This window comes from Pelobates fuscus, chromosome 4 (assembly GCF_036172605.1).
Source record: "Pelobates fuscus isolate aPelFus1 chromosome 4, aPelFus1.pri, whole genome shotgun sequence".
Taxonomy (NCBI): Eukaryota; Metazoa; Chordata; class Amphibia; order Anura; family Pelobatidae; genus Pelobates; species Pelobates fuscus.
The window spans coordinates 222740817-222756943 of NC_086320.1; the positions used below are offsets into that span (position 1 = coordinate 222740817).

Here is a 16127-nt window from a genome sequence, read left to right on the forward strand (position 1 = left end):
TATAGTTGCCCGACTCCTCCCTATTACAGTTTTTGCGAATGGGCACAACATTCACTAACTTCCAATCTTCTGGGACTACTCCTGTTAACAATGATTGGTTAAATAAATCTGTTAATGGTTTTGCTAGTACACCACTAAGCTCTTTTAATAACTTTGGGTTCACAGTGGCGCTTTCCATGTAAAAAGTGTCTGCTCTAACTAGTAATAAGACTACTGATTATAGCATGTGGATCAACTTTTGGGTGCCAACACCTGGTCAGGTGGTTGTATTATTGCTAGAAATGCTGTGAAATATCCTTCTGCTAAAATTACTTTTGTAACTTTATTTTGTTTATTTTTATCTTTGCAGTACTTCATCATGAATCTGCCACCCAACTTCGCTTTACACGGAATTCCTGAGCAACTGGTCTGAAAATTATTAAAGCTTTTTTCATATTTGTTATTAATCTATTTTATCAACATGTAAAGTATTAAGCAATTATTTAATGCATTATTTGAATATTGTTGAATACAATTTGTTTTATATAAGGAAAAGTATACATAAGGGTGTCAATGTTTTGTAGCTTATTATTACCCCACTGAAGGCTTACACTGGTGATATGAACTATATTCATTCTTATCTGTGTCCTCAGTCTGCGTCAATAGACATCGGTTCAATTCTTCGTTGACTTTGTAAATGTAATTGCATCTCCACCCTCTACAACCTGAAAATTATGTTGCACTTAACACTCAAATAATGGACCAGTTGTTTTGAGATGGTATGAGTTAGGGATCGACCGATATTGATTTTTTAGAGCCGATACCGATACCGATAAGCTGTGAACTTTCAGGCCGATAGCCGATAACTTGCCGATATTCTGTACATTTACCATTTTGAAAAAATAAACTCTTTCTAACGGTAAATGTGTGTGTTTGTGTAGTGTGTATGTATGTAATGCAGTGTGTGTGTGTGTTTGTGTAGTGTGTATGTATGTAATGCAGTGTGTGTGTGTTTGTGTAGTGTGTATGTATGTAATGCAGTGTGTGTTTGTGTAGTGTGTATGTATGTAATGCAGTGTGTGTGTGTTTGTGTAGTGATGTAATTTGTGTAAAATGGAGGGGGGGATTTTTTTATGTTTATTATTTTTTTTAATATTTAAATTGTGTTGTTTTTGTTTCTTTTAGTGTCCCCCCCCCCCCCCCCCCCCCTGCTTCTTACCAGGGAGGGGGGGATATAGTATTCCCTGGTTGTCCGGTGGCTTGTTAAGTACTGTGGGGCGGCTGGCAGCAAGCGCTGACTTACCCTCCCAGCAGCTCCTCCAGCTCCCAGTGTAAATCTCGCGGCCCTTAGTGCCGCGCGGAGCGTTGCCATGGTAACCCGTGGCAACGCTCTGCAGCCGCGGGTCTCGCGAGATTTAGACATGGAGCTGCAGGAGCTGCTGGGAGGGTAAGTCAATGCTTGCTGCCGCCCCCCCCCAGGACCGCCGGGCTTGTAATGAGCCTGGCGGTCCTAGGAGGTATTATCGGCAATATTGGTAGCTATATTGGCCGATACCGATATTGCCGAAAATACCGAATATCGGCCGATTATATCGGTAAAACCGATAATCGGTCGATCCCTAGTATGAGTGAATTGTGGTGCCTCATCTTTTTCTGCATTGGCATTTTACATTTCCAAATAGAAACTGAAGAACACATTTTAAATGTTCCATAACAGAACAGCTTACAATGTAAATATCATACAGTGTACTTCACTGCTAATTGTGGGAAAGACATGCCATCTTATCTATCATTGGCTTTTGAACTAAGGAATATTTATTTAAAAGAAAATAAACAAGTATGTCTATTCTCATATATGTACAACATGAACAGTGTTGAATGTTGTGGTTATATCTTTAATTATGCCTCTGTGCACTTTGATTTTTCAGATAAGACAAAATGCTTTGAATCCAGGTTTTCTGCCAGCAAGCAATTGGCAAATTGAGAAACAGCATTTTACATGTCCTGTAAGTTTTTCTCCATCTAAATTCCTTTTCCAGATTTTTTGTTAAATGGTTAAGAGCTTGTGCATCTGTATCTGAATCTGCATCAATATTTATTAGAGATTTAGTGAAGTCATATTTGTTTTAAGTCGCATGTTCTCCCCGATAACAACTTAAAGGAAAATTGGAGGCATCCAGACCACTTCATGTCATTGCAGTGGTCTGAGTGCACTGTTCCTATATTATTAACTTGGCAAGTGAAAAAATTATAGTTTTAGAGAAACTGTAATGTTCACCTTGCAGAGTCCAGACTGCTTCTAGTGGCTGTCTACTAGCAAGCCACTAGAGGTGCTACCTGCTGTTTCACGGAGTTTAAGTCTGTAAAAAAAAATGCTGGACATCCTCAAACTTTCATTCAACGTCTTCAAATCCCCCTTGTGAAAGCATTGATTCAGTACTTTCCTATGGGGAAGGCCTAATGTGCGCACGGCACTCGACACTCAATGTGCGTTAGGTCACCTCTCGGCATTGATGTTGGTGGTGGCGTAGACGGAGATGAGTACTTAATGGAGTTTTTTTTTTTTTTAACCCTTAAACTGACGGGGAAGAGGCACTAGTTCAGGTAGGCACTAGTGGTTAGTCCACTGTGCCGAGGTACTATAGGGACAGACTTTTTGTGTTTTGGTTACTGGGCTATAGCCCCTCCACCCTCTTCCCTATTTTTGTGCCTCCTGTTATACCTGTTTTTTGTATATATACGACAAGGATGTTCTAAAAAAAAAGTGGTTCCGATACTCCGGCGGATTTTTTTTTTTTTTTACACCAATGTGTTTATGCTGTGGGACCCAGGAGCGATTAGACATCCCAAATAGCATTTTGTTTCTCCCTATAAACTGATTTTAATTTTACCTTTATTTCGTAATGCTTAGAACCAATAAAGGTAGGGCCTCCTTTCCATTAATTTTGTTGCTCTCCCATCTAGGACTTTTCCTCAAGTCCGATGCTTTTCTTTTACATATATTACTGAGAGTTAGTCCCTTTTCTCTGGGAGACCGACACTGGACACTTTTTGGAACTAATCCACCAGCTCTCCATACTATTTTGGGCTCCTGGTTCAGCTCCTGTGTATATTTTTCTCTGCTGATTCAGTCATACCCTTGACTTTTGTCTACTTATGTTTCAAATTGTAAAAAATAATCCATTCTACAGCTTTTTACTTTGGTGAAGTTTGACATATTTAATACATAATGGTGGTCAGTATTTGGCATTCTATCATGACATGTATTTTCTGAAGTTCCATAAATCAAATATTGGTGATGCCTTGATTCAAAAAATTTGAAATGTTGGAAACCTTTCATTTCTTCTGTGTGTAATATTGCCTCAAGCAAATTAATCTGTTATGACCAGAAATAATGTAAGATGGATTTTTTTCATGTTAAATGAATGTCTATTCAATGTGTATGATACATTTGCCATGGAAATTATTCATAAATATATTGTTTTTCTGCTCAGGTTTGCTTGTTTACCTGTGATACATGTAGTAGACTCCAGGCTCACTTCCAAGAGACTGGACATAAACCGACCACAGAGGAAGTGGTTGAGAAAGTGCAGGTATTGTGATTTTGTTGTTCTACTTTATTTAATGTATTACCTTTCTTAAATGTTTATAGATTTGTAAAAATAGCTAGTTATTTTAAAACTGTGTCCAAAAAATTACCACCTTTCCTCCATCTAAAAGGAAAAAAAGTGCAAAAAAACATAAGCAGATCCTACCTATACCACACATGATGATAGAAAACTGGAAAGGTCCTCTGCCGCTTTTCATGAAGCACATATTTTAATAAAGGGACAATCTCTATGCTAGCAGCCATTTTTTTTATTCATTATGTTATGATGCTTGCTGGGATTTTATCACTAAACTTTTTTTTTATTATTATTTTTGTGTGCATATGTTTAACAGACAATCTTTCAATGCCCCAACAGCACTGGCAAGACAGTTAATTGGACAATGCATATTAGTTACAAGGCATTCGAGTATACTGAACATTTTTTTTATTTAGTGTTAATTACAGACTAGGCAGAACATGTCTAGGTTAACTATTAAGCGAGAGAAACTAGGCTGTACAAAATCCTAGGCATATTGATAGAGGTGAAAATAAAAATGAGATGAAAATAAAATGAGTAAGACATGCTAACAAAGTATGTCTGATGTGCTGGGTTGACTTAAAACTGAATTATATATTCATAAATAATATGAAAAAAAACAGAATAACCGTTTGGTTGCACGTCTGCAGCAAATCAGTTAGATGGAGACTCCAGGCTATTAATGCTTTTGCCTACAATGGTGCAGCACATCAGTCCCGGTGAGCACCACAAGTGAGCATTGTATAAGAGGGCCTGCATGGGGGACGCTTAGCCGATGCCTGTTAATGGCAGGCGGGCAACACGGAGACCTGAGTCTACGTAGGCTTGCAATCCCATTTGGTGGGCCTTCCTCTGATGTCCCTGGATCCGTGCTGGAGCCGCCATTTTGAGCAGTTAGGAGACTGAGTGTCCCTGATCGTGGGGCTTTGAGTCGGCCCAGTTCTGTCGCTGGTTCTTCTGGTGAGTTGGGGTGGTGAGTGTGGGGGAGTCCCATATGAATCTGTGGACCTGAAAGGGAGCTGTTCCGAGGTGGGTCGTGCCAGGGGTGCGGGGCCCTCCGGCATGGTGCCATCTCCTAGATGGGGGATGTATGCAGGAGAGAGGGGGTGCTGAGGGGGTAGCCACAGGGTGAGTCTCTGTTGAGGCTGTGGGCGACTCACCACTGTGTTCGACGTTTTCGTCTGGTCTTCCACCTCCCTCTCCCTGCTATCCAGGTCACTCTCAGGGCGCGTACCAGTGCTGCTGGCTGTTGAGTCCCTAGGGACTGATGTCTGTGGGACTTCTTCTGGAGTGCCCCAGTAGCTGGAGATCTTGGCCCAGAAGTCGGCGAATAGACGGTCTAGCTGCCCCGACTGTGGGGGCAGACAGGGCGGGGGGAGGGAGAGGGGAACAGGGTGTTCCGGGGAGACCTCCAGTAAAGTAGGCTGCAGGCGGAAGAGGGATATGCTGCCTACCCCGTGCCCTCTGAGTAGGCCTCAGGTCTAACCCAGAGCTCGTCTGAAGTACGCCTGCTCAGCTTGGCTGCCAGGCTCCACCCACCACTAAACATTTTTTGAGCTTTGTTAATCTTTTAGATATACCTATTAAATTCCATTTAAATAAACTACAAATGACCAGAAATATTTTTTTCCTCCATTGGAAGTTTAATTTTATGTCTGCATTGCATATTGTTATATGTTGTGGGTGTTTTTTCCTTCTCTCTCTGTCTCTTTTTTTTTTTCTCAACATTTGCAGATGTGAAATATTTGGCAGAACATTCCAGCTGTTCAAGAAATGATCTAATCAGGGGAACATTTTATTTGGTTTGTTGCTTGAAGAACACTGTGGATCTTCCAATGAAGCGCGCTAACATAGTTATAAAACATTGTGACTGCAAATTGCAGATGAAATGTTTCTGTTCAGTTTTTTGTTTTATGCTTTTTGGTTAGTGTCATATACAGGTCAGACACAAAGCTTCAAATTACCAGCAATGCAATTGAGCTTCATTTTTTACTAACTGGATATTTTCAAAAAAAATTAATGAGAAGAGAAAAAAAAGCTGATTGGAAGAACTCTCCATACCTCACAGCTCAACCCATATTCGTCCCTCCAAGCAAAGCAAGCCCATTCACCCTCTCATACAGAGTACCAACATTCCAACAAGGACGACCAAATGTTTTGAAAAGATTCAGTGGATTCGCAGACTCTAGCCATTAAACCGGTTCTCTTTTTGCTTACGAAGGAACAATAGCTACGTGGGAATTGCTTGATACCGCCACCCCTCTGTCACTGCGCTCTGTGCTGCCAGAGTATATCTAGCAATAAATTTTGTTTTTATAAGAGGTGTACCTCTCCATTCGTTTTGATAGTAGCTGATTCCACCGGTTTCGTGCGTAAAACTGAAGATTGTTTTCAGCGTTCCATGCTGCTAGCTCTCACGTAGAACTGTTTAACTTGCATAATATCCTATCTCGTCTGCGTCTTATAGCACTGCTCTTGCAGGGTTTAGAAAAATCAAAAATATCAATTTTCCATTTACTCTATGGCTAATAATTCCAGAGTACTGTTCTAGTGTTATTGAAATGAATATATCCAGGGGAGTTACCTACTGAAATACAGCAGAATTCCTTCTCGATATGTACAGGGGAAAAAAAATCATACAAATCTCATGTTAAGTGGAAGTTCAATATTGCGATCTGTTGAAAGCTGATCATGGAAGATATGTTGGATTTGAAGCCTTGTATGTGGACAACTGAAGATTATGTGCATTTTGTTGTGGCCCAGAAGATCCTGCTTAACTATTCATTTTATAACGCTTTTTTTCTCTTGCAAATGGAATCACTCTCATTAAATTCTGCAGCTGACAAATAGGCACTTTTGGTCCTGTTTTCTTTGACTTTGTAAGAGTAAAAGGCCAAGTTGGGGTTGATGCCAGGTGAATTTGCAAATCCAAAAGTTCTACAGATTGGCTCTTTTACGGAGCTATCTAGCCGAGCAAAAGCGTATTTCACCATGCCTCCAAATGCATCTTGACGATCGTGTTGAAATGCCTTGCTAATTCTCAAAGTTAATTTGACAATGCACATTAAAAGTATGGGAAACACAAGGTTCAAAAGCATCTGTGGCATTTATGCAGCATACTCAAAATTAATGCAACTTGTCATTAAGTGCTGAGGTAGTCCAACACTGATGGTGTTCATGTGTCTAACAATTGAGAAAATGCTACTTTGAAATGTAATGTTTAACATGTAAACAAGCTTCCATTCAACATAATCTTAAAGTGATCTTAAAAATGCAGTGTTCCTCACCAGATCTTTACACCTCACATCTGAAACTCAGAAACTGTTAGCTGGATTCAGACGTTGCAACACTGGTAGTGAGCATATCCTTTGGGTTCCATGATGCGATAATGAAGACAAAACAGATGATCATTTCATTCTCTTTTTCTGCATACTGAAGTATGTTGAAGTCACCAGCCTAGAAGTTATTGCATTGATATCTTCATGGGTTTCCCATGAAATTATAAGCACCTTTGCTTATAGTTTCTTTCTACGGTAATAGAATTTACTCACACATCGGAGAGACATAAATTGTAATCATCTGATCTTGTTTAAAAAAAAAATATTCAATGTAGTGTGGTAACATGTAAGAATACCTCTTAGGTTTATGTTTTTATACACAATGTCAGTGTATATTACAACTGTTTAAATCAGTTCTATTTTAAGCAAATAAATATTGGAACTACCTTGGCTTTCTCTCAAACCCACCATCGCTCATTAACTTCTCAAATGCATGTGTCTGCAGCAGTCGTAATGCAAATCTGTGGCCAAAATAATTGACTTAATATCAGGAACGTGATTAATATGAAGATCGATGGCCGGCAATTTGAGGTTTTAAATAATGCCAACAGGTCCACTTTAAGGAGACCTGTGAGTATATTTTTGCCTCTCTCGTCATGATTGAGCTTCATTTCCTCGCTGTGGAAGATAGAAGAAAAAAAAAAAAAAGGCGCCCCAAGCAATGTCCCTCAAGGCTTAAAGTTGCCTATTCTTCACTTAGAGCTTTCCTTTAATGTGTGTGCTTGTGTTAGGAACAACATTTTTTGTGCTACACAATCTTTGTAGCCTCATGCATTTCTATATATTTGTTAGACTCTTACTTGAAAATGATCGTCATTATGATGAAAAATGGAATGTGTTTCTTCCTATCCTCCCTCTTTATCCCACTTTAAAAAGTACTCTGCTTTCGGACATGTGCCTGACCCTCCACCATTATGACATTTGCTACTTGACACTCAGTGGAATCCTAAAATAATCCTACAGTATACTTGCAGGTGGGGATAAGCGGATGTCATTTCTTGTCAGGTTGGCAAACTGACTATGCTATACATACCAACTTGATAATAAACACTCAAAATAAGTGATAAAATAAGCATTTGTAATAACAGGCTTAGACAATTTATTGTTTGTTTATGTAACTAGAAGATTTCTATTTTCAACACTTTTTTTCTTTGAACATTTGCAAACCTTTTACTTCAATAAACAGTGTAAAGGCTTCAATTTCAGTCTGGTCTGAAAAGTCTGGCCTTTATGCTATAATACCACAAATAATGTTATTGGTTGTCATTTCCATAAAATTAACAAATTCTTCTCTTTTGTTTTGGGATTGACTTGCATCTTCATATTTAAAGAATGACCCTCCACAGTTCAGGTCAGGTAAGAGTGAACTATTTGTATATCTTTTAAAGTCATTCTTCATATCTGTGCACCTGCTAAGTTTTAGAGTGCTGTTTTTAATGGCCACCTACACAACTTAGGTTACAAGATGCATTGCTGTTTTTGAGAAGCTTCTGTTCTGCAAACTGGAAAAAAAAACAATTTAAATGGCTTTGATTTGCTATTCTGTTATACTAAATGACTAAATGAATTTATAATTTAAGTTTCCATATTTCTTTACATATACAGTTCTGGGTTTTAGCCATTTAAAAAAAAAAAAAAAGTTATTCTTTATTTTGGTTCACACTGCATGCGAAGTGTACAATACATATCAAAATGAAAATATAATCACAGAGAAATGCCACGTAGGGCCACATATCATCAAACAATCAGCAACATGCATTGTGTGTTTTTATATATGAAAGAAAAACTGGCGTAATATAGGTGTTACAGAAGGAAAGCTAAACATATGCCTGGGGTAACAATCTGATCTAGGCAGTAGTAGGTTAAATGGCATAGTTTAGTTGTTTCATAATAGGCTAGATGTACAAGAGTATGGTGCCATTGGGTCCTCACTATATCGAGTTGCAAAATATAAAATATATAACGTTTGCACAACAAGTTATAATCCGTGTGAGCATTATAGAGCAAGTACACAGATATAAAGGATATCAATGGCATTCTGCAGGTTGGTTAGTGAGAAAGCAATGTTTATGTCTGGGGTAATCTAGTCTAGGTGATGGTAGATTAGCTGGCATATTATAGGTGCAGCTTATCAGCCGATGTTATCACATTGCAACAGAACAAAAAACAAAAGTGTTGGCACAAAAAGATAATAGTGAAATAAAATATAATTCAGATCAGTGTGAGTATTAAGCTGGATGATTTAAATACACTGCAGTAGGCCAACATATTTCATAGCGCTTTACAATAGGGGGGATCTAACTATAAATAGGACAATTGCAAGAAAACTTACAGGAACGATAGGTTGAAGAGGACCCTGCTCAAATGTGCTTACAGTCTATACGAGGTGGGGTATAAAATACATTAGGACAGGAAATGACAATCAAAGGTGGAGAGAGTAAAGTGCTGCCCTTTAGGAGAGAGCAAGAGACAGGTATGTGAGGTAGAAGTTACTTTGGGGAGGCCATAAGCTTTCCCAAGAGATTAGTTTTAAGGCACTTCTTAAACGATTGAAGGCTAGGGGAGAGTCTGATGGCGGTAGGCAGGCTAATCCATAGGAAGGAAGCCGCCTGCAGGAAGTACTTCAAACGTGAGTTGGCTGTACGGGTGTGAGCACCGGACATGATAAAGTCACGGGCAGACCGGTGAGACCGAGAAGGGGCATACGTATGGATCTGTGAAGAGATATGAGGGGCTAGAATTGTTCAGTGATAAGTAATAGTCGGATTTCTGAATAGCAAGGAGCCTGTGGTGTTAAGTCGTAAGTCAACCAATGCCTTGGCTTGGGGGCAGGTGATGGTAATTGAGCGGTTTTATGAGGCAGGATGCAAGCCCGACAACACCCAGGGCTGCATCCTAAATCCACAAACTCGGGGTCTCGGTACTGAGTCCAAGTTCTTCCCTTTCGGTAGAAGGCAAAAGCTCTTGATATTATCCCTGCCAAGGTAGGCCCTGGTAGGAAGACTAAAACACTGAAATGGAGTTTGAGCACGTGGGGGGCCTGCTCACCTCCCTCCTCTCCTTTTCTCTCTCCCACTTCAAATGGAGTCGGTGCTGCCTCAAGACAGGCTGATAATTTGGCACAGAAGGTATGAAAGATCTCGGTCAGACGCTGCAGTATATGCTCAGTTGCGCCTTGTGAGATCATTATAGGCTTTTGCCCACGAGTTGGCAGTGTGTCCACCAGCTTGTGGGGATCTACAATGCCAAAGATTTGTGCTGGTGCAGATGCTCAGTCAGTAGAAGTGAGTGAGGCTCACCTGTGGGGACCGGAATAACCCCTGCCAGTCGGGGAGGGGGGAGACAGCTCTGCACAAATTTCACTGCGAAGGTCAGAGAATTGGGAGAGCAGCCGCCTCTCCTCAACTCAAACTTGAGTGGGACGCAAGCCTCTGTCCGGGTACTCTGGCGCTAAACAAACTCAAATAGGGTATTCCGAGATGCACCGAAGTCGGCTTACCAGGGTGAGTGCTGAATGGGGTCAGTATGAGCATGTGGTACCTGACGCAGGAGCTCTCACAAAGCACGTCTGGTCTGCTCAGCAGTCAGGCTGCACCCTAGCTATTTTTAAACAATATTAATTTGTATTCAAAATAAAGAGTTTGTAAGCACATGTTTTACAGACTCTCTATTTTGAATACAAATTAATATTGTATAACAATAGCTAAAACCAAGAACTGTATATGTAGAGAAATATGGAAACTGAAAATATACATTAATTTAATATAAAGGAATAGCAAATCAAAACCTTTTATGTTAATATTTCATTAAGGGCTGAAATTAATAAGTCTGCTAATGTATCAAGAACATAATTGTCAAGGTAAGTTGTATCCATTGAGTTCTAAGTTTATCTGTTTATTGTGTAGTTGTTTGGGCATGTATTGTGTTTTTGTTTTTTCTTGAAATCAGTTTTTATTCTATATCTGTTGTGAATGCATACTTACTGCAAAAATCATCTAGTTTGTTTAGGTTCAGATTTACATATTCAATCCATTTTCCCTCAATCCCTCCCTTCCTCCTTTTGCATTTTTCCTAACTATTTTCTTTTTAATAATTGGATTCCGACATTTTGCCTCTAGCAGCTGCCCATCTTTTCAGTGGAATAGTCTTAGCATGTAGTTTTTGTTACTTTTGTAACTGTAATACCTCGATGTAATACCTCGATGTAATACCTTTTTATATCCACTTTTTACATATGGATGACTGCAGCTCAGTTTTATCTCCACTCTTCTGTGTGGACAGGCACCACTTTTCCCGAATTAAATTTTTTAAAATTTTCTTTAGAAATAGGTTCATTCCACCCTTCATTAATTTTCTCCATGGGTATGCAGTGTTTGATTCAACCAAAAATACCCCAGTCTCTTCCTGTTACTTTAAGTACTTATGCATTGATTCTTATATCCACTGTCTCTCTATTTTTTTTATTTATTTTTATTATTTCTTTAAGTGTTTACTCCTTCATAAAATATTTATTTTATATTCGTCATGAATGATTATTTTTTTTTCTTCAATAACTAAGAGTAGTATTTGTTTGTTGTCTATAACAGATATATTAACATTCATTGATATAGGACCCATACTGTTTGTGGAAAATAAGATCTGGGGATGGCTTAGCCCTTATTAAATCATTAAAGAATACATCTTCCTCTCATTTATTCCTTTGCAGAATTTCTCTAGGCTTAAATCCAACTCCTCCTTAGTCAATAAGGATTGTTGTCTGATACATCTCACACAATACCTGCCTATTCAATGAAACCATGAAGTATGTGAAACTGGAACTGCTCATGCATGAGCATTAGATCTGTTTATCCACATGCATGGGTGCTAGCCTCACCTGTTGTGCATAAGCAACTCCCATTGAATCTAGTGTGGTTATGCACGTGTTTAAGGATTTAGCTGTATGTTCTTTGACATCATTCTTGACACAGCTATGAGTAATATTATACTAAGAATAATCTTAAGTCACTGGTCACTTCGCTTGAAATTGCACCATTAAACTCTCCTGTAACTTTTGATACTCAAAGCGACCACTAACAACATTTTTAGTGTATAGATGGTGCTTCTCCAGTCTCATAGCTCAATTCTCTTCGGTTTAGAAGTTAAATCACTTTGTTTATGTCTTAGTTCACCACTCCTGTCTTCGACTGTTGGGATACAGTATAGTAGATGAAACCCACAATATAGTAAAGGGCCGTAAGCACAAAATCAGGTTTGCAAATAGGGTAAAATGTAGAATAGTCAGAAAAGGCAACGGTCAGGTCAGGCAGCACAGGATCGTTGACGGGAAACAGGCAAGGATCAAATACCAGGAATATAATATACCAGTCACTGAAGGTGTTAACACAACAAGAGCACAGTATAACTGAGCAACGAGTCCCAAGATCATAGCTGTTTAAATCGGTTCGCCTCCTATACATGCTCCTTTAATCAGACTCGACCTCTTCTCCTTTAAGAAGGCGTCGCTTCGCTGTGCGTGCGCCTAATGTCCTTCCTGTTGCTCCACAAATTCGCCATGTGGGAGTGAACATGGCCTTCCGGCTATGTGGTGCTATAAATGGGGAGACATTCTGTCGGGAATGGCGGCAAATAGGTCGACTTCAATGAACAGGAGGAAGACGTGCTGTGGCGCCTCCTTGAAGAGAGAGGGAGATGCAGAGCGGGGTAATGAGACTGAGCAGCTGGGCCTGACAGTGACTCTCACAGCCTCCCTTCGCAATTCTCTTGTTTCATGTCTTTCCAGCATATTCTGTCGTTCAAGATTTCATAATATTTGTTAAAACTGGCTCCTTACTAGCCCTGCAATTCTCCAACTGACTTTCTATTGTCATTGTCTCAATTGTGCAAACATTCTACAATATGCTTACCTGGTGATCACCCCAGTTAACCAGCATTCATTACTTCTACACTTCTACACTATGCTCTGTTTGGTGTGTGTATGAATTGGGAAGAGCTTTCTTCCAGACAGTATCGAACAACTGTCACTAGACAAGTACGCTGAAGAAGTCTTCTTGTGGATCCATGATCGTCTGTGGTGGTGCTTTGAGAAAGTGGGACATGGTCTGGATCCCAAGCAAGGTACGAGTCACTCTGTTCCCATTACAATTTTCCCTCATCTGCCCACCTTCTGCATGATGCCTTACAGAGAATCTTGAATTTAATACCTCAATTTGACAATAATGAAAGTTGAGGGTGTGCGCGATTTAAACTAAACAAGAATATTTTATTCGTTTCATGTGTATTTTGTAAATACATTCAAAAAAGCAAAGCGAAGAATATGTTCCTGAAGAATAAGGCTATTTTTAAGCATTATTTACTAAACTACTTCTTGCAGACATGATATTGGTGGGTTGTGTAAACCATAGATCCAGTCTGGCTGCCAGCAGATTGATGTTCATCAAATAATCATTAAAGTCTATTGATGAGTGTCATGTCACCAACTTCCAAGTAGTAGCTGGTTAAGTCGCTCACTATTTGGAGTGCATTAGAGTGCATTTTTTCCCACTCTTGGATTTCTCTGAACTGTTAATTTTTGAGAAACCTTTAAATGCATTCCTCATGATTCTTAGCAGTTCTAAGGCACTAAGGTCTCATTCAGCATTTCTTTCTGAGTCGGTACCTAAAGCATCTGCAAATGCTGGGATTAGTAAGCATTTAAATGTGGGGAAATTTTCACTCAGACTTTCTGTGAATGAATGTTTCATTTTCAACACACACTGGTGTGCTTTGTATGCTGTATTTCATATGAATACACAATAGTCATCTTCTACTGCAAAAAAGAGCACATTTGTTTGAGGATACCGTAATTCTTAATTTCGTCGAAGAATTTAGTACAATGTTTAACTACTACGCTGAAGCCAGATGAAGATTTTTCAGTTGCTTTTAAGGTGTAATGCAACATTTTGAGGATGTGCAAAAAGAACTTAGATGCTCATTGTACCATATGCATACATTTGCATGGAAACTATCCGAATTTTCCATCATTCATCGGTACTTGCCATGGACCTGTGGGTTATTGTTCTGTTCTTAGTTACAAGTCAAGTATTTACTCTTGCACAGCTCTACTTGTATAGGTCTAATTATGTGTTAAATAGCCTTTTTTTTTTTACCTTGTGCTGTTCCCACGTCTCTCCCTCCCCACAGGAACAGAAAGTGAGAAATCCTTAACCTGCAGTGTTCTAGGTATGCACTAAGAACATGTGAAGAGATGTTCCTACACAAATGTATGCTACCAAACTCTACTGCTACTGGAAGAGCGACGGGCTACAAGTCTGACTAAATGCTTTGTTCTTCCAGACATCAGAACTTTTTAAAATGCACATTTTGTTTGCTGGCAAATTTGGAGAACACAGTCAAAAGATCAGCATAACTTGAAAACCATTCAACAAGTGAGTAATCTCACTTGAACATAATGAGTTTGCTTGTTTCACTGCTGTTGCTTTGGAGCTTTGCCATACTGGACATTCTCTGTCAGACTCAGAAATACCAGGGTCTTTTGCTGTGCAAGTCTCTCTGTTTTTCATAGGTTGCTGAAGAAATATGTTGCACGATCTACAAATGTAAACACATTCCCTTTGTTGGGTTTATTTTTACAATGGTGGATTATTTTGAATTCCTGGCTTTGCCACAAACTTTTTTTCACATAGTCTCCTCTGCAGGGATTATAAATAGCACTAGGCATTCTATGCCTTCAATCAGACTGACTCTGTGAGGTCTTGCTTCCCATGATGGTGATATCTGCTGTGTGAAAACTTGGAAATTGTTCCCAAAGGATGGATCAGCCTAACATTTCAACTGAAGGTCTCATTCCTTTTTAAATATGATTTTGATTTCAAGGGACTGTTCTTATTCTCCCAGTGTTTCCTGTTTTTGGTAATTAACCATAACAGTCCAGTATCCGAAGTAATGCAGTTGTGAGAAGTTTTGGAGTCTATTGGACTTTGTTTACATTAAATGCTTTAATACATCCAGTAGAAAACAGAACTCTTTCCCTCTCACTATAGAAGGTGAAGATGTCAAGTATTGTTCGCAAATTTTTCAGCAAAAAAAGTAGATGAACATGACAATGTGAATACTTTACGCACTTTTCAAGGCAACCATTTATCAAGGAAAATAACGCACCTGCACGTCTATTAGTCTTTTTAACAAACTTACTCTTTATTAGCAGAGCTTTCTGCATTTCCTGCTGACACCCTGCCATGGGCATTTAAAAAAATAAATAAAAAAAAAATAGTTAATAAACAATTCTGTCTGATGTAAAAGTTGAAGGTTCTGAATGTGTAAATTAAAATGTTTTGTTGGGCCGGTGTGTTTACCTAAGCCATTTTTTTGCTGCAAAATCAGTAGCTGACTCTCCATACCTTCCTTAAAGCATGACAAAGGTAATGTTTCAGCAGTTAACGGTGTTGTTTTTTTTTTCTTGTTGATTGTTCTGCTTCCCATTCTAATGCTTTTCTCCCATGCAGCATTATACCATCCTTTTACAGCACTCTCCCCTAGCTTCCCATATATGATTGTTGGGGGGAGAGGGAGGGAGAAATCAGTGTCATGATGTAATTTTGTGTAGTATAATACCTTTAGTCCATTGCTGGAGGTACATTGTCTTTACTTAAAAAACAAAGCAAAAAAAAAAAAACCACCAAAAATGTTTACATGGATGAATATGCTTTATAGATGCAAAATTGCAAATGTTAACATTGTAATATTGGTTTATTTTTAATTGACTTATTTTGCTCTTTAGTGTGAAAATAAAGATACACTAAGCAGTATAACCACAAAAGCTGATTGTAATGATTATGATTTAAAGAGTCATGGGTGGCGTTCCCTGGGTTGTTTCAAACTTTTTGAGCAGTTGACAAAAGCGGTGTCCCGCCTTGGCAGCCAAGTATAGCTTGAGAGTGTTTGGGTGGTAGCCCAATGCTCTGTCTATTCCAGAAGTCCAAGTTGGATAGACCATGTGGGATCAAGCAGCTTAATTAATACAAGCCAGTGTGGTGCCACCTAAAGACTCTTTGTGCAGTAAACACTACAATGGCCAAAAATGATGTTTGATCTGCACTTTTTAATGAATGAAAAAATAAAAATATCTTGTACTGTTGTAGGTGCAATCCTTTTGTATGCAAAGTTTGATTTGTTCCTGCTATAAAAC

The 16127-nt window shown here is 39.0% G+C and overlaps 1 protein-coding gene across 3 annotated transcripts in view; it reads left to right on the forward strand.

Moving 5' to 3' along the window:
* Positions 1–350: 350 nt before the first annotated feature.
* LOC134608797 (uncharacterized) overlaps positions 351–16127 on the forward strand; it is an 88273-nt gene continuing 72496 nt past the window's right edge. For 2 of the 3 annotated variants that reach the window (XM_063451902.1, XM_063451903.1), the window contains exons 1-4: positions 351–406; positions 1908–1985; positions 3474–3572; positions 8275–8299. In XM_063451902.1, the coding sequence (XP_063307972.1) occupies positions 359–406; positions 1908–1985; positions 3474–3572; positions 8275–8299 (250 nt within the window). In that variant the 5' untranslated portion in view covers positions 351–358. Of the gene's footprint in view, positions 407–1907; positions 1986–3473; positions 3573–8274; positions 8300–16127 lie in introns of those variants that run through there. The other variant, XM_063451904.1, reaches the window with a different exon arrangement.